General features: G+C 41.2%; 1 protein-coding gene across 2 annotated transcripts in view; it reads left to right on the plus strand.

Moving 5' to 3' along the window:
- Positions 1-7,770: 7,770 nt before the first annotated feature.
- The window catches only part of tdt (terminal deoxynucleotidyl transferase), a 143,733-nt gene continuing 131,578 nt past the window's right edge, over positions 7,771-19,925 (plus strand). Inside the window, exons 1-2 of one of the 2 annotated variants that reach the window (XM_021580065.2) lie at positions 7,771-8,062; positions 12,205-12,379. In XM_021580065.2, the coding sequence (XP_021435740.1) occupies positions 7,869-8,062; positions 12,205-12,379 (369 nt within the window). In that variant the 5' untranslated portion in view covers positions 7,771-7,868. 2 annotated transcript variants of the gene reach the window in all.

A 19,925-nucleotide genomic window follows, 5' to 3' on the forward strand; every position in this document is an offset into this window, starting at 1 on the left:
ATAATAATAATAATAATAATACTATGCATATATTAGCATCTGGGACAGAGTAGGAGGCAGTTCACTCTGGGCATGCTATTCATCCAAAAGTGAAAATGCTGCCCCCTATCCCAAAAAGGTTAACTGAACACCGACAACAACAAAACAAAATACGAACGTGACGTTCTGCAGGGCAAAATAACAACCCGTGCAAAATTAAGAACCCACAAATGAAAGAGGGAAAAATGACTACCAAAGTATGATTCCCAATCAGAGACAACGATAGACAGCTGCCTCTGATTGGGAACCACACTCGGCCGAAAATAATAAAATAGAAAACATAGAAATAAAGAAACTAGAATGCCCACCCTATTCACACCCTGGCCTAACCAAAATAGAGAATAAAAACCTCTTTATGGCCAGGGCGTGACACACTCACACTCACACCCTATGCTTTTATGGCCACTGAAACTGGGCCTTTTGTCCTCTCATTACAGTTTTAGCAGGGAACCAACCCCACCCAGAATTTACTCCGCTTGGACTTACCCTTCGCAGGTTTCAGTCTGCGCAGGCTTACCTTCCGGGACTCACACTATTCTTATAGTAGTCACATGAACTATCCCAATCAGAATTTACCCCCTAGGACTTACCCCACGGGTACTAGCCTGCTTGAGTTTACCTTCCGGGACTTAATCTATACTTATAGTACTAGCAGGAACCAACCAACTAGGAATTTACCATTTACTTTATAGTACTAGCAGGAACCAACCTACTAGGGATTTACCCACTAGGACTTACCCTATAGGTAACAGCCTGTACGAGTTTACCTTCCGGGACTTACCATCTACCATAAAGCTACTACCGGTCGATATACAATGGGCCTATCGAATTAAACTCAGGCTCTCCAAGTCCGTATCCCGTAATTTGTTCAGCCTACGATTCTCATCTCCCAAAGATGTCAGAATAAGTGGAAACAGATATAGGAACTAGCCTACCTTGTTTGTTGCCAGCTCTGCTCCACTGATCTGGACTCTTTGGTTTGACTACAAATCGTGGTGAACCCTGCTCGCAGCACCGTCTGTTAGGTTCTAATTTCAGAGTAAATAACTCATGAAAACCAGAGAAGCTTAACCAAGTTGAATTCTTCCCAAAGGGCCGACACAGCTGTATTCAGACAAAAGCATGTTCTCACCATCACAATTATATATATCCCAATTTGGACACTCCTCCTTCTCTCCAATCCTTACATCTTATGGTTCGACAGGAAGAGGGTAACAGGATACTAAACCCTTATTACTCCCTTCAGGGGATCTGACCTGACCTCCTGACCTCAACCCCTCCTTTGCCTAATGCACAGATGTCCACCCGCTCCCCTATAGCAATCCTGTATCTCCTCTTGTCCACCCAGCACATTCCACAGCCACTCTGTCCTTCTACAGATCTCACTCCTTTATATACTATGCGTCTGATCTATCATGTCTTTAATATCTCAATGTTCAAAGTTTAGCCCTAATCAAACAATATGAAGTGTTGTTGTTTTGGTTGATTTTCTTTTGTCTTTGCTTCAATACAAACCTCACCAGATTGGGTTTGCTGTCTGGTCGGGATTTCTCCCAAAGGGTTAGCCCTCTAACTCCCTGACCCTGTAACTCTGAGGTGAGGTCGCCAATATGATAAGGGAGTATAAGCTAATTTGTTTCAACAGTGTGTTGTATTTGACATTTGTCTTAGAAATATTTGTATTAATAAAATAAAATGTAATAATTTGTCATACAGTGAATAGTTTGTCTTGATTTCCCAAATCAGACATGCCCTATACTGTTCTTGTCGGTCCAGTCTCGAAGTTATGGTGAAAGTGACTCCAGATGGCATCTAGGTGCATGGAAGAAATAATTCGACCAAGAAGAGTGTGAGCCTCACCCCCTCTAACTGACTGAAGTAATGGCGACAATGGCGTTCACTACGGCCCTGTCCTGCACCACTTCTACCTGAGACCTTAATCTGAGCTAGCAAGGAGTGCGGAATGAGTCCTGAGACCGTGCATGTGGAGTGAGTATGGAGAGAGATCATGTCCAAACTCCTCTCATGCTGCTGGTGCACTGGTCGGAAAATGAAAAAGAAAGAATGGACTGTACAGAATGGTGGTGGAGGCTCAGGTGAGACATTCGTTCACTTGGGAAAAACTGATTATTCCCCAGATATTGAAATCGGGACATTATCAAGGGCCATCAACTTTGACAGGCATGAGTTACATGTGTGCCATTGGGAAGATGAACTGTAACGCTATCGGAAGAAGAAAATTAAGAGACGCCAGAAGAATGAGTAACGGGAAGGAGGGGGGTTGTCAACTGTACCCGTAATAGATTTAGGGTTGCTCTAAACTGTGTATTTGGGGTATCAGGTTGATTGTGGGGGTCTGCACACAAAAAATATATAGAGATACCTATCTGTCATTAACATGCCACTCACGACAATGTGAGACAGGGATAAACGGTGGCCGTGATGAGAAAAGTTAATGCTGGTAATATGAGTAGTACGTACTGTATATATATTTCCCCCTGTCTGTAAACGTACATTCTGCCAGTGTCGGTGTGTGATAAGTTGAGAGTCTGGAATTCGATGATAGACTCAAAGTGAAGCACTCAGGACTGTCATTCCAAATTTGGGATGGATAATTTATCAATAGTTCTAATTATGATTTGGAAAGGAGAGAAGGAGAGAGAGAGAGCACTGCCCTTAAGCTGTGAGGAGAGCCCAAAGTGGTTTCTGAAACTAATTCAATATTTGTAACAATCCATTGAGTCTAGGGAGGCTTTCCTCCCAGGAAACCTTATCTTTTCGTGTCCTCCGAGAGGGAGGTTATCAGAGAACACACTAGATGGTAGCGTGGGCTAACCGTAATAGGGACATTGATAGTAGGGGCTTTGTTTTACCATTGACCTCCAATGATGAGGAAGAAGAAGACTGGGTACAACTGATTGGGATAACAAACAATGTTTTCTAGGTGGCGTGGAACATGTGAGTGATCATTGTGCCAGAACTGACTAATTGACTTGAGCAGGTCTTAGTATGTTAATAACTATGTGAGTGGCACAGCAGTAGCGATTAACGTGTTATGGGTTAGATGGAATAATCTAGGTGCAAATGTACTTGAGGCCAGAGGCAATGTACATAGGGGACAGAATGTTTGAGACAGAATGTTTCCATATCGGTGTTGACAGATCCTGGTAGGATCGATATCAGTGCATTCTACGGAGTTCCAAAAACAAAGGCATTAACATTACAGGGATTTGGGAAAGCGGAATTTAATATGACTGGGGCGGAGATTTGTGAGGCTCATAGATTAAGGAAGTGGGAAATAGAGTCTCTGGGGAACAATACCACTCCTTGTGTATAGTGATACAGGGGAAAGCACATAGTAAAGGAAGGACAGCTAACAATGCACAATATAGAGACTACTATAAAGGCAAGTGGTGGGAGTAGGTGGGAGTAGCAAAGATAGTGTTGTCATTTCAGACACTATTGTCAACTTTCAGTCAGGGCTTTATCCAAGAAGGTACAACGCTTGAAAGAATAGCCACAGATCCCTGTATACAGGAGGCCACATCACCGGAAGGGAGGTTTGCTGTAATAATAGCATCACGTCTCCCGCAGAGTGTGATTCAGAAACATGTGACTTAAGAGTTTTGTACGGTTGGATACTCTTCCAACGCCACTAATATCTCCCCCAATCCTAACAAACCCGCAAACACTTGACATATCTCCCAGAAGATTGGGACCAAGTGACTGTAAAAGGAAAGTGTTAGAAGGTTGCTGCTTATCAACCGTTGGGACCTAAAGTTTACACTGTAAAGAGGGTGTTCACAAAGGGGTGGGGTGTATATCGGCCTTGGGATGGGAGATGTGTCCCTAACCTGAGCACACGGAAGTATTATCCACAGATACCGACTGTGGCAGAACACAGGATATCAGTGGAGATGTTGGTGTCTAGAAAACTGGGTATGGGTTGGGAGACAGTTAGGGAGTATCTGAAAGATTCCATTCTTGATCTATTGGTGAATCACAAAGGCAATGGGAGATCAGGAGCAGGAGACAGATTCAATGCAATAGCTATTCTCACGGCTGTAGGGACAGCAACTGAATGAGCAGTAGTAGTAAAGCTTAACGCATTATTAATACTTGTTATGTTTTGTGTTTTCTTTTCCTTTTCAAGTCTTTCGCTATCATTGGAAAGGGAGAACGTCAAACGCTCCAGCTGAAATGTCATTATCAGTTGTACAATAGGATGGGGAATAAGAGAGTGCATAGTGTGATTATAAATCAGAGGCCATAAGTCTCTGAGGTGTAAATATACAAATCAACTGGGAATGTTAATCATGTTTAATTTTCTGTTAATTTATAAGTCATTTCAAATTGTATATCATGTTGAAAGGAATGAGTTACTATTAAAAAAGGAGTGACTGTTGGATTCTCGCTTGAAATATACAGTACTTGCTATACTAGAAGTTAATGAGTACATGTATTAGTATATATGTATACATGTATGTATATGGTGGGGTCATTGGAGGGTGGATAAGAACTAAGGGGTATGGAAAGTTACTGAGTTAGGAAAAAGGCAATCACTTGGTTGTGGTCACTGATAAAATCAGGTATGAAGGTAAGACCCAGATGCAGACCGTGTCGAAGTAACAACAGGGGCAAAGTTAAAGGACGGCAGGCAGGCTCAGGTCAGGCACAGGTCGGTAATCCAGAGGTTGGGCAAAGGTACAGGACAACAGGCAGGCTTAGGGTCAGGCAGAGTGGTCAGGTGGGTGGGTACAGGGTCAGGACAGGCAAGGGTCAAGAACCAGGAGAACAGAGAGAAAAGAGAGACTGGGGAAAAGCAGTATCTGACACAAAAATGCTGGTTGACTTGACAAACAAGATGAACTGGCAACAGGCAAACAGAGGTCACAGGTATAAATACACAGAGGATAATGGGGAAGATGGGCGACACCTGGAGGAGGGTGGAGGCAATCACAAAGACAGGTGAAACAGACCAGGGTGTGGCAGATAAGGTTGGATTGCCGTGGATTAGATAGGAGTGAGGAATTCAGGCCGAGGTCAGGTTAGATGAAGTGAGAAGGAACAGCTCAATTACACACACCACTTAAGTTTCTGCCCAGCAACAGAGTATTGGCTGTCTAGATGTGCAAGGAGTTGACTTCGCCTAGTAGCTGGTGTAAACATGCCTTTGTCTTTGCAGCTGTTTGACCCAGTATAATATTATCGCCATCTATACTGGGAGGTGTGAATTGCAGACAATTACCATGTGCCATATGCTCAGATAGAAACCATTAGCCATAACCATTAGCCCAAACAAAGAAATCAATTTTTCAAAGTTAATACATGTGTATCCAGGTATACTTATCCGGGTGAGTCAACTTATTTGAATGAAATGATTTAATACATGCCATTAAAACCTGTTTGGGATTGGCGTCCCACTAGCGGGACACCTCGACAACATCCGGTGAAATGACAGAGCGCCAAATTCAAATTAATTTACTATAAATATTGAACTTTCATAAAATCACAAGTGTAATACATCAAAATAAAGCTTAACTTCTTGTTAATCCAGCCACCGTGTCAGATTTCAAAAAGGCTTTACGGCGAAAGCAAACCATGCGGTTATCTGAGGACATCCCCCCATCATACAAATGCATGACAAACATATTTCAACCAGGGAGGTGCGACACGAAAATCAGAAATAGTGACATAAAAAATGCCTTACCTTTGATGATCTTCTTCTGTTGGCACTCCAAAAAGGTCCCAGTTACATCACAAATGGTTCTTTTGTTCGATAATGTTCTTCTTTATATCCATAAAAACTCAGATTAGCTGACGCCCTTCAGTCAATAACCCACTCAGCTTCCCTAGATCAAAATGCATACAAAATGAATCCCAAACAATACTAATAAACTTTTCCAAACAAGTAAAACAACGTTTATAATCAAACCTTAGGTATCCTAATACGCAAACACACGATAAATTTAAGACGGAGAATAGTATGTTCGCTCCACGCGCTTGGAAACACTACAGCCAAAATGGGAGTCACCTAGAAAAACTACAATATCTGGGTCATTTTAAAAAAAAACAGCCTGAAACTCTTTCTAAAGACTGTTGACATCTAGTGGAAGCCCTAGGAACTGTGATTTGGGAGGACTTAATTATCGTACTAGCCATTGAAAACAGTGGTAAGCTGAATTTTTATTTTTTGGGATGGTGTGTCCTCGGGGTTTCGCCTGCCATATCAGTTCTGTTATACTCACAGACATAATTGTAACAGCTTTAGAAAACACTCTAAAGTGTCTATCTAAATCTACCAATTATATGCATATCCTAGCTTCTGGGCCTGAGAAACAGGCAGTTTACTTTGGGCACGCTTTTCATCCGGACGTGAAAATACTGCCCTCTATCCCAATGAAGTTTTAACAAAGTCTGCTCTGTTTTGAAGTAGAAATAAAACATTTTACTTTATTACATTTAACAAAATGTTTAATGACTTTGAAACTACAGGAATTAGGTTGTCAACAGAATTGTGGATACTGTGGTCTTTTGAATGTAGAAAAACAGGAACGTCTAAAGCAGTGGTGTCTACTGAGGGGAGGACGGCTCATAATAATGGCTGGAATGGAGCAAATGATATGGCATCAAACACATGGAAGCCATGTTTGATATATTTGATACCATTCCACTTATTCCATTCCAGCCATTACCACGAGCCGTTCTCCCCAATTAAGGTGCCACCAACCTCATGTGGTCTAAAGTTTTCCCATGTGAGGCAGGCATGCGGGAGGGGCAACTGCGAATGTGCAATTCACCGACTGAGCAAGCGAACACGCCCATTGTTTGCTACAAAGAGGGATTTCTGGAATGTATTTATTCCGCCAAAGGTTTCCATTGGACAAATTCAGGTAGGTCCCTCCCTGTTTTGTTCCGTTTGCTTCCATTTAAGAAACGTTTTGCAACAGAATCGGCGGAATGAATACACCACAGGCCTCTCTTCTCTGTTTCTCACATTTTTTTGTTGGAAAATAGACATTGAATAGCTCAGAGCCATCCATTGCCATTAGACTTGTCATTGGATTAGGGACATTTACTCCGAATTGCCTTGGGATGACCTTTTTGAGTGTTTTTATATCCTTGGACAGGGACTTGAACATCCATTCAAAGACTCAGGCTACAAAATAATGTCAGTCCATTCTAGTGTCTTATCTGAGGAGTTGAGAAACATCTCAAAATTATACTTATGCTTTAATGACCTAATAATGTTTCAAAACTGACCAACATATGCACACCCCCAATTTGGACAAAATAGTCCTAATCATTGACCCCTGGAAAAAAGTTTTGCTCTAACCTGCAGTCCAGAATCATCCCGATTAATAATAATAATAATAATAATAATAATCTAAATGTAATTTTTTTCTGGGCACAGTTTCATTGGTAAGGTTAACATGGCTTTGCTTTTCCTCATTAGATTCTATGTAGATACATTTTCAATCCATTCTATGTGGATTCACAAAGCCCCTCTAAGAGGCCAATCATAAGTTATTTATGTTTTTTCCCCTTTGTCATTGTTTGATTGCGGCAGTTGATCTCTGCCTAATAAAATCCAAATCATAAACACCTGTTGCTTTGCCAGAGGCTTCCTGTCTGTCAGCCCCTCACAGACCTCATTCCAACTGCCAGTTTATCCTTGTGTTGACAAATAAGAGACCAACAACTGTGGCATCACCAAAACAAGCATTTTCCTAGAGGCAAGAGGTGCGAGGCACACAATACAGACCTTTGAGAAAGCAAAACGAGTTTCAAGTGTAAGTGCTCCACTTTCTGAAGCTCATCCCAAAGAGATGAACCATGCTGGCATGCTAGCTCTTGTGAAAAAGAGGAAGAGACCGGTTGAGGCTGGTGCTCAGGGTCAGGTAGAGGTCAAGTTCAAGGAGGTGACTCTGTATCTGGTGGAGAGGAAGATGGGCAGCAGTAGAAGGAACTTTCTGACCAGACTGGCCAGGTCAAAAGGCTTTAGGGTGGAAGATGTCCTCAGGTAGGCCAACCAGCACACTGTAATTCTCAAGTCAAATAGATTTTTTTGGTTTCCTTGTTTAACGGTCAAATGAAGGTATTGATCGTGTTATGGTTGGCCCTATGTCATGTTTTTCCATAACCTCCTGGTCATAATGTTGTTGCTCTATGTCTGATTGTTTGAAGTTTCTTTGTTCCAAGCAATGTCATTGTGTATTAAGAAGGAATCGCCCACCAGCCACCACACAATAGCCTGTATAACAGGCGGGTTGTTCCACCTCAAAAAGCACAATAAAGACACAATTTCGACACCCACCATCTCAGATTGTTCTGAAATTGTTTCTGTTGTTAGAAACAGATAAGATTAGCATTCCTAATTAGCATTAGCATTTTGTTGAAATATAATTAAATCTCTAAGAAATTAACTCAATTGATTGCACCCAAATTGGCTATTTTAATTTATAGGACTCATATAAAATTGAATATTACCTAACATCCAATTTGGACCAAACAATGAGATAGACATGAGGAATCCAAAGAAATGGTCAAAAGCCACAAACAGACCCACCACAACCCACACCAATCTTGTATTCCATATTATTTTGTTACAGCCTGAACTGCATAATTCGTTTTACAGGCAGAAAATGATCCCATCTTGTCTACCATGTTTTGTTATGTAGACATTTGGAAAGTTTACCAACCAACTTGCTGTTTCCTTCAGGCCTGTTGTGAAAATGTTGTACTCACATTCAAATGTTGGATGGGAGAAAAATGGTCCAAATCGGATGTTAGGTACTATAATTATTAAATATTACCGTGCATTCGGATAGTATTCAGACCCTTTGGCTTTTTCCACATGTTGTTACTTACAGCTTTATTCTAAAATGGATTAAATAAAAAAAAATCCTCATCAATCTATTCACATAACCCATAACGACAAAGCAAAAACAGCAACAAAAAAAAAGTTTTTTATTCAACATTAAAAAACAAAAATACCTTATTTACATAAGTATTCAGACCCTTTGCTTTAAGACTCGAAATTGAGCTCATGTTTCTACAACTTGGTTGTAAATTAAATTGATTGGACATGATTTGGAAATACACACACCTGTCTGTATAAGGTCCCACAGTTGATAGTGCAAAACCAAGCTGTGAGGTTGAAGGAATTTTCTTTGAGACAGGATTGAGTCGAGAAACAGATCTGGGGAAGGGTACCAAAACATTTCTGCAGCATTGAAGGACCCCAAAAACACAGCGGCCTCCATCATTATTAAATGGAAGAAGTTTGGAACTGCCAAGAATCTTCCTAGAACTGTCCGCCCGGCCAAACTGAGCAATCGGGGGAGAAGGGCCTTGGTCAGGGAAGTGACCAAGAATTCGGTGGTCACTCTGACAGAGCTCCAGAGTTCCTCTGTAGAGATGAGAGAACCTTCCAGAAGGACAACCATCTCTGTAGCACTCAACCAATCAGGCCTTAATAGTAGAGTGGCCAGACAGAAGCCACATCTCAGTAAAAGGCACATGATTTCCCAATTGGGGTTTGCCTAAAGGACTCTGACCATGAGAGACAAGAGACCAAGATTGAACTATTTTGCCTGAATGCCAAGTGACACGTCTGGAGGAAACCTGGGACCATCTCTACGGTGAAGCATGGTGGTAATCCATTTTAAAATAAGGCTGTAATTTAACAAAATGTGGAAAAATTCAAGGGGTCTAAATACTTTCCAAAGACAATGTATGTGAATCCTTCAAATGTAAAATGGCCAATTTGGGGGTGAAATCAATTCGCTTAATTTCTCAGAGGTCAAACTATATTTCAACAAAATAATGCTTCCAGGAATGCCTGACTACAGAAACGATTTCAGAAACATCTGAGATGGTGGGTGTCATGGCTTGCTGAATTGACGTGGAGCCAACAGCCAGCCACAGGTTCATTTAATGATCCATTGTGCCATAGCTGGGTGGCAGCGGTAGCTAGCGATACTGAGCTGATCAAGCTCAGCCAGGCAGATAGAGCTGTATAGGTCTGCCTGAGGGGCACCAGTGGGAGGAGGCGAACTGGGAGGCTGTAGAACAGAGCTGCTGCCAGCTCCGCATCGCACCAGGCTGCGGATGATGGCAGCATTCCCAGAAACACAGCTTGAGCGCCTCTACGGTTACACTTGGCTTGATACAATTGTTTGAAACCAACCACAGGAAATAGGCCGTGTGTGCGCCTCGAACTGACATTCTGCCTTAGCAGACAGTTTGATATCAGCGGCAGTTTTGATAACACCTCCCTAACACAGCCTTACACAAACAAGATATTCTCTTGAACGTTATACACACACACACACACACACACACACACACACACACACACACACACACACACACACACACGCAAGCAAGCAGGCACACATACATTGTTTGGTGCGGCTGAATGCTGTTTGTGAGGTGGATGAGAGGCACAAACCTTCATTTATAATTTATCAAGTGTGATCTGATCAGTTTAACCACTTAGATAAATCCACCATTCTAATTTCAACTCTGAAACGCAAATACACAACACCTTAAGCATGATCAAGTTTTCTGAATTGTGAGTTTATCGTGGGAGTTTTTGAGTGACGAGCTAGGTTGCGATTTTGGCTTTAGCTGCTGTGAAATTAATGGCATGTCGATAATTCTGTTATCGACACACACCTTCATTAATCTTGATCTTGGATCTCCTAGTGGGATGCAGTAGGATGCAGTGCAGCACAGGCGTCAGCGCTCCCTATCTGAACCCCATTGACTTTAGCCTGTCCTTGCTCACTGCGCTGGAGCTCAGGGTCCCACTGTTCCTGGGAACTCCAATCTTGTGCAGCAGGGCATGCTTGCTCATTTGCATATCTATCTGCCGTGCCATTTTATATTCACTGCTGGTCGCAAGTCAGAAAAATATCAGGATTTTGGCCTAGATTATAGGGGCTGTGTTTCTGTTTAGAGGGCAGTGAGTAAAAGAGTAGTGAGGGAATGAGAGAGAGCATTCAGTTATTTATCCTTGAGAGAGCACTCTATTTTATTTATCCACCATGGCTAAATTCAGTACCTATATATCAATTTAAGCACAGAGTTGAATATCTACATCAGTCCACACTCGATTGTGACATTTTGAAAGGCTTCCTGTTTTTTTGTTAGAATCAACAGATGGCGATTAATCTGAAGGACAATTTATTTTTCCTTTTTCTAAGAGGATGGGTTTCACCACTTCTTTGTCTGTAAATAACAATATTCAGTACACCACAATAACTTCCAAAGTTGATGTTGACAGTGTGTAGAATATTTTTTTCTCTCAGTTTGGTGATAATATAGTCATATTCACACCTGCGCAAAGATATTGAATGTGATTATATGCTCTATCCACTCATACTGTTTGTGTTATCTTTGATGAGCCTCACTCTGTTGCTGTTATTGTTGTGGAGCCTCTCTAAACCTGGTCTCAGCGGCAGGCCAACCAACCAACCAGTACACCGAGCAGTCAGACAGAGCATAAGATTCACTGCTGATTTGGCCAATTAGGCCTTTGCCTCTCTGCTGAAGTGACGCTCTGTTAGGCTGTTGGGATGTCCTGGGAGGGCCGTAAGGAGCCGTTCCGCTGTTTTACCTCAGCTAGGAGACAGGAGGAGAAGAAGGAGCATGGGGAGGATAATCATGCATGGACAGGTGCTCTGATTGGCTCATTGGTATGGTAGTTACACACTGGTGGAACAGAGAGGGTTTCCGGCTGGGAGAAAACCAGACACGTCTGTTATGAGGATCCCTATGGAGCTGTGGGATACTCTAGGTCAGGGATGGGCAACTTTGAATGGGGTGGGTGCCATAAAAAATCTGAACTCACCATGAGAGGCCGAAATTGCACCTTAAGTTTTTCTACTATTCTAACTTGCAACATTAAGTTTCCCAATCCTGCTGTAGGTGAATGCATATCTTTATGGATCTCAATTGTGAATGCACATCACGACTGGCTTGCCGGTCCTGAAATTTTCCTTAGTCCTCAGCTCTCTGTAGCCACTGGACGACTCCTCCGCTAGCGATGTGTAGCCCCCACTTGTAACCACATCATAAGGCTTTATGCAGGCTTTATGTCAAGTTTTACCGTAGTTTTACTGACCTGTGACTCCCTTCTTCCTGTTCCTTGTGCAGTGATGATGTCACTCACGTGGTGGCGGAGGACAATCAGGCTGAGGTGTTGTGGGCGTGGCTGATGGGACATGGTCTGAGGGATGTTTCCAGACTGGCTGTGCTGGACATCTCCTGGTTCACGGACAGCATGAGGGAGGGGAGACCTGTCAGAGTGGAGACCAGGCACTCTATTCAGGTGAGGGAACCTGTGGTCAGTGTGAGTGTATGTGGGCATTTACCGCTGTGTGTGTGTGTGTGTGTGTGTGTGGGGGGGGGGGGGGGGGGGTGTGTTGTGTTACACACAAATCCCCAAAATACAAGTAAAGGAATAAAGAAATATCAGGACGAGCAATGACAATGAGTCTGGAAAATAAATATATATGTATATGATGGTGTGTATAGACATTATGGACAGCAAATGAATAGAAAATATGTGTACATCAGTAGTTGTGTAGGATGAGCCTTGACTAGAATACAGTATATACATATGAAATGGGTAAAAGAGTAAACATTATTAAAGTGATCAGTGTTCAATGACTATGTACATTGGGCAGCAGTCTCTAAGGTGCAGGGTTGAGTACAGGGTAGTAGCAGGCTAGTAACAGTGACTAAAATTCAGGGCTGGGTGGAGGCCGGTTAGTGGTGACTATTTAACAGTCTGATGGCCTGGAGAAGTGTATGTGTGTAGCGAGTGTGGATGTGTGTGTGTGCAAGAGAGTATATTTTGGAAAACAAAGGAAATACAGTATAGATACACACAATATAGCCCTCTCTCCCCACTGAAAGCATTTGCTAGCAGATGGGCATCTTGGTGGGGCTGTTTGTAATACTGTAGTATTTCATTAAAGATGCACTGACAAACTTTTGTATAATTTCAGCCAGTAGTTTTGAAAGTGGTGCTCATGAGCAAAAAGTGGACCCCGTTTTTTGTGTACTACTCATCCATTTAGCAAGATATGTTATGTCCTGCAAAATATATACATGTATATATAATTTAATATAATGTGTTATTCTTAATATCCTGGAGTGCACCTTTAATTGCTGCAGAAGACTACAACATGTCTGTATGATTGGTGCATTGGAGTATTCACGTCCATTTTAGCTATGTTGATTGGTTCAAGTCTATATCATGGCCTCTTGGCCCATGGTCTTACACTACCGGTCAAAAGTTTTAGAACACCTACTCATTCAAGGGTTTTACTTTATTTTCTTTACTATTTTCTACATTGTAGAAGACAACAACACTGTGAAATAACACATATGGAATCATGTAGTAACCAAAAAAGGGTTAAACAAATGTGAAAAGCTGTGTGAAAAGCTGTCATCAAGGCAAAGGGTGGCTATTTGAAGAATCTCAAATATAAAATACATTTTGATTTGTTTAATACTTTTGGTTACTACATGATTCCATATGTGTTATTTCATAGTTTTTATGTCTTCACTATGATTCTACAATTCATGTTTTAAATAAAGAAAAACACTTGAATGAGTAGGTGTTCTAAAACTTTTGACCGGTCGTGTCTGTCAAATAGTCCCAGCTGGTATTAATTAGAACATCACAGTCCCACCTGCCTGTGGGGAATACAACCTGAGTGTACCTATGTTACCCCATTGCCTCACAGCAAATTTTCTTGTCTGCTTGTTTTAGTCATTTAAAAACAACATTTATGAAAAGCACAACATGTCTAAAGATGACGTTTCAACATTGCCTGCTCCCGAGCATTCTGACTATTTAGAAAAACATCATATGGTATGGCTTACCTCATGCCCCTTTTAATGACAGTGCTAGTGAGTGCTAGCTAGCTACCAAGGCCAACAGCACAAACAATTGGACTATACAGCTACAAGTAGTGAGTGGAGTTACAAATGGACTATACTAAACAAGTTCAATGTCTTACCTGTGATTCCACACGTGGCTACACATAGTGTAGTCTACTTGTACACTGGGTCCCCACATTTCCCGCTCTCCCACAATAATTAGCTTGAAGCCACCAGGCTCTTCTCGCATGCTATATTTCCCTATGCGGGAGCATTACAAACCACAGGTCAGGATTCTTGACCTGGATACGTGTACATTGAACAACACAGCAGCTTTTTGTCATGCTTTGTTATTTCTGTATAACAAAACATGTTCAACGAAGTTGGTTCTTTTATAATGTGGGGACAATGTTTTCCCAATTTGTGGGCTTGGTCGAGGGGATTTTCTTCTTATTAGTGAATATTGACTCGGAGTATAGCGCAGACATTTTTTATGTTTGGTTGCTAAGAGCCAGTGTTCATTTAAATCCAGTTTGACCCATTCTAACCATTTCCATGGCAATTCCAAATGAAAATAATACATTACGGTTGGTTGGAACTCAGTTTTGGGGCAACAACCCCAAGACTAGGTGTGCGACTTGTTTCTGCTATCTGAGATTATACATTTATCAAAAATGGACGTCTACATTCAGCAAATTGTCCAGTATTTCCCATGGAAGGGACAGGGACAGGGACAGTATCCTCCTGGTCTGGAGGTCTCCTCCACACAGAATACCACCTCAACTCCACCAAGCCCACTTTCTCAGGCATCCTCTGCTATAGGGAGGTGAGGTAGCTTGAGTTCACCATAAGTGCCACCCTATTACAGTATCTACACTGTTAAAACCTATTCTGTTATCAGGTTTCCATATAAATTCGTTTGATGCGGGTAAAGTACATATCAGATAAAACATTTCATGAGAGGCCTGATAGAAACAGCAAATTTGCCGGGACACTTTCCAAATGTCGACAAGACAAAATATGCTAGACAAGGTGGGATCTTTTTGTCAGTAAAATTATTTATGCTAGAAATGGCGGTGGAAATGCTTTTATGCTCAAAGATTGATTTAATAACCATCATATTGAAGTAAACTTGGTAGTGTGAATTAGTCCATGAAAGAATGATGTTGGAGAAGGAGAGACAGATAGTAAAATGCAACCTTGAACATTCTGAGTCAATTTTCTCAACGACATTTGCAATGATACTAATTACCATATGGTAACTGATTAGTCGGTATGTCACTGGTGACGCTCAATAAAGGAGTAATAAAATATAAAATCCTTGTCTAAAGTTAATTAATTTAATGCTAACCGATTTTAAGGGGGAGCTTTATTGTGTAGGTGTGTGCGTGTGTGTGTGTGTGTTTGTGTGTATGCACGTGTGTGCATGTGCGTGTTTGTGTTTGCACATTGGTGTGTGTCTGGGTGTGGGTGTATCAAAGAGAGGAATTGTAGAGAGAACACTTAACTTTCTCTAGCCTCCACTCACATTAAGACATTTCAGTTTGCTTGACAGCGGCAGAAGGATCCCCCATATTGCTGTCGCATGTCAAATAGACCCATCGGCGTAACATCAGGACTCGGAGCTCGCTCCTAACCAAAACACAGATTTGTTTCTCCTGGAAGGCACTGTGGAGGCATCTACAACAGAATAAAGAAATATACTGTCTGGTTCTTCTCTTCTTCCTACCATAACTGGGTACAAATGTGATTCGAAATAATTTCAGATACTTTAGCTGGGCTGGATGGAGCTTGCCTGGCGTAATAAAACCAATAGAAAGACCCACATGTGCAAACCCAGTCCATCTGACACTTCAGACAAGCTAAAGCAAATAAAGCATTTGAAATATTTCAAATAGCATTTTGAACCCAGTTCCACTTCCCACCAACCTCATCCCAAAAGGGCTTGCAAGCCTGCCTTTCTGACAACATTATGCAAAGATATGACGAGTGTGTGCCAAAGCTATGCAGCAACGGATATGAACATGTCTATTTCCCATTCCTGCGCAGCCATTCGTGCTATTCCATATGAAATGCTCAAATCTGGCCCATCAACAGATTTCTGGTGGCTATGTCATCAAGAAGCTGAGCTAATGATGCAATGTTAACGTTTATCGACCTGTCTCCTAAGGTAACCACAAGCCTCTTTTACTGCTTACCCCGTGATGTATCCCTATTCTAAATTGCACAAGGCAATACACCATGGCATTTACGTGTGCCACGCTTCCAGTAGAGAGTTATAAATCTATTTAAGAGCCTTGTGTAGAGAGACAATATTCTCAGAGCTGGCTTTTGTAACACTTTTGCCTCAGGGTCTTCCTAACACTATAAAAACATTATGCGTTTTACAACCATAAATATTTCACCCTGTACCCTGCACAGTGTGTCTGAAGGGAATTTTACCTATTAAAAAACTATTGAAATGTAATATTTCTGTTAGGTACTTACCAGTAGGAAAACATACACAGAGTATAGAAAACACTAGGAACATCTTCCTAATATTGAGTTGCACCCCTTTTGCCCTTAGAACAGCCTCAATTCCTCGGGACGTGGACTCTACGTCGAAAGCAGGATACTGGCCCATGTTGACTCCACTGCTTCCCAAAGTTGTGTTAAGTTGGCTGCATGTCCTTTGGTGCTGGACCTTTCTTGATACACAAGGGAATCTGTAAATGTGTGCCATTCACCCTCTGAATGGCACACATACACAATCCATGTCTCAATTGTCTCAAGGTTTAAAAATCCTTTAAATCCTCCTGTTCATCTACACTGATTGAAGTGGATTTAACAAGTGACATCAATAAGGGATCATAGCTTTCACCTGGATTCACCTGGTCATGGAAAGAGCAGAGCAATGTTTTGTACCCTCCATAATTGTATTTACTGATATCAATAATTATCATTTTTATATCAAAGTATTTCTCAATATTACATTTTTTTTTTTTTTCAAAAAACACCTTTGTGTAATTGTTCCTCTAAAAAATCTCAGTGTTAGGTTTTCTGAAGACTATGGCAGGTTTTCCTCCAACTTTTGACCTATCCTTTGGTCCTTTCATATATATGTTGATCCTAACATACTCCACAGCCACTATTGGTAACAAGCAGACCCATAACATGATGCTACCAACACAATACTCATCTCATTCAAAATGATTCACACCTGTAATGGCTGGCAATTGTGCTTCAACCAAGTATTAACAATGGCCAGGCTGCCGGAAAACGTGTGGCGAGGCGGTATTTGCCCCAGCACTTTTCAACATACTTTATTATGTATAAAATAGAGTACATCAACACAAATAATTAAAAAGAGGGGCAAAGTAAGTTTTTGTTGTTGTCGATTTGCCTCATGGTTTGTGAACTCATGCACAATTTCTCTGTTCTTCACATTGGAGTGCTGCTGCAGGCTTTGTGTGTGTCTGACCAATCAAATTCAAGGAAAGTGCAGGTCTCTGAAGGTCCACTCTCCATTTTCCTCTAAGTATTTATTTAGCAAGCGTGATGAAACATCACTCCAGGCACCTAAACATTAGTGATCTGACATGCTGTATTGCATGGAAATTATACTTTTTTTTCATTCTGATCAACTCTAGGCTACTAACAACAGCAGCTGCATAGTCTAGCCTGCTCTGCACCCTGGCCAGAGGGACAGGGTGCATAGCAGGCTAGACTATGCAGCTGCTGTTGTTAGTAGCCTACAGTTGATCAGAATGTCCCTCTGGCCAGGGTAAACAAAGCAATAACGTTGTGTAGGCCTAGTTTTAGGCCATTTGTTTGCGAGAAAAAGTGGAGGGGATCAAATTTGGTTTATATTCAAACTTGAGCTGACTAAGCTATCTAGACTTTTTCAATCGAAAATGATGAACTGGAATTAATCAATAAGCACAATAGCTGACATAGACTGTGTGTTGACTTTTATTTAGGCCTACAGTTGCATAAGGCAGGACTACACGATGCAAACCTGCTTAAAGCAAGCTCAGCCCTGTGAGTTTTCAGGGAATTCAGGGGAGAGGGATTTGTGACAAAACTTTTATACAACTAGTCTTTTTTTTTACTGAGGATTTTTTTTTAGACCTGTTGTAAACCAAGGTTTACAGAACCCATCTGCTGCTTTCTTATGTGGTATAACTAAGGGAAAGCAGTGGTGAAATACAGAATTGGACGATGTGAGGAAATTCTGGTAATAAACATTTCCCCATGAAATATCAACGTCTTAAAGTACTCACAATGACTTTTGTTGAAGATTCTGCCTTTAATCATTCCCATATTCCCATATTCCCATATGTTCATTTCCAGCTGGCAAAGATAAGTGGAACATTGGGAAGTGCTCAGAAAAGTCAGTATAAAGGGAACCTGTACTAGTCACATTATTTAATGAATATGCACAAACATTATCAATAAAGGTGCAGATGAACTGATCAATCTTTTGGGTTTATAGACGAGGGGACACAGATGGCTGGGGTATAAAGTATTCAAAAAGCCAGATGTCAGTGAGGGGTTCATCACTTTTAAATACGTTCATGTTGTAATCACCCAATAGAAAACCCATTTTATCTTCATTATTAATCAAATCCAAAGTTGATGCAAGGTTATCAATGAAACTACCAATAAACTATTTACCAGAGAGAATTTCCATGAAAAGAGATTCATCATCACTGTTATCAGATGTAAGTGTGAGGTTCTCTTTAACAAAGAGTTGAAAACCTTTATGAACAAAAATGGACACTCCTCCTCCGACTCTTGAGGTTCCATAGTGGTGAACAGCATTATAAGGAGATGTGATAAAACCATGGTTGTCTCTTCCGTTAACCATGTTTCTGAAAGGGCAACAAAGGAAAATGAAGGATTGAGAGAAGACAGATAATGAACAAGGTGGTCACGATTTTTAAGAATACTGTAACGTTCATCGTCCTCGTCTGAGGAGTATGAAGGACCGGAGGACCAATGCGCAGCGTGGTACGTGTTCATGATGAATTTATTAAACACAGAACACTAAAACAAAAATAACAAATAGAATGACATGAAACGAAACAGTCCTGTCTGGTGACATACACAAAGACAGAAATCAATCACCCACGAAACACAGGTGGGAAAAGGCTACCTAAGTATGATTCTCAATCAGAGACAACTAACGACACCTGCCTCTGATTGAGAACCATACCAGGCCAAACGTAAAACACAACATAGAAAAACAAACATAGACAACCCACCCCAACTCACGCCCTGACCAACCTAAAACAAAGACAGAACAAAAGAACTAAGGTCAGAACGTGACAAATACTGCAAACGTTCAAATGAAAGTTAGAAAATAAGCTTGTCTTGGAATTAGATAAACTGCTATACAGGTTGTTAAATTGCTTAGCATTATAGTAAACACAAGTGATCAAATAATTTCAGGTAAATTTCAGGAAATTTGAATCTGTATCAAAACAATCATTATATTTATTGTTCTCCATTAATACCTAATGGGTTTTTACATCCTCAATTCCATCGATTAAAATGTTAATGCTCCTCGATCGGTTTTCGAGGTAGTCTCCTTTGGAAGAGTGCTTGTCAAGTGTTGTTTGGAAATGTGCGAAATCCTCAGACATGGTTTTGAATGCGGTCTGGCAGGTGACATTCGTGACCTTTATCTCCTCCACCTCCGACAGCGTAAATTCCAAACTGTGTTTAAATTCCATTACAGATCATCAACCCTTTGTGTGTAGAATCCATTAAGAGCTGCAGGAAGGACTTAAAGTGATTTTCCTGCAGATCTATTAGATCTTTATAGAACTTTTTTTGCTGATCGAGTAGTTCATCGATTGTAGTGCTTGATACGTATTCCTCTTTCGCATTGAGCTTTGCGGCGTTTTTTGTGTTAGCCATGCTACAAGCTTGTTGTGAGCTAAAAAGAGTTTGTGAACACAACCCACACCCCACCTCCCCAAAAACAAGCTCCGCCAGTG

Source organism: Oncorhynchus mykiss, chromosome 23 (genome assembly GCF_013265735.2).
Source record: "Oncorhynchus mykiss isolate Arlee chromosome 23, USDA_OmykA_1.1, whole genome shotgun sequence".
Lineage (NCBI taxonomy): Eukaryota > Metazoa > Chordata > Actinopteri > Salmoniformes > Salmonidae > Oncorhynchus > Oncorhynchus mykiss.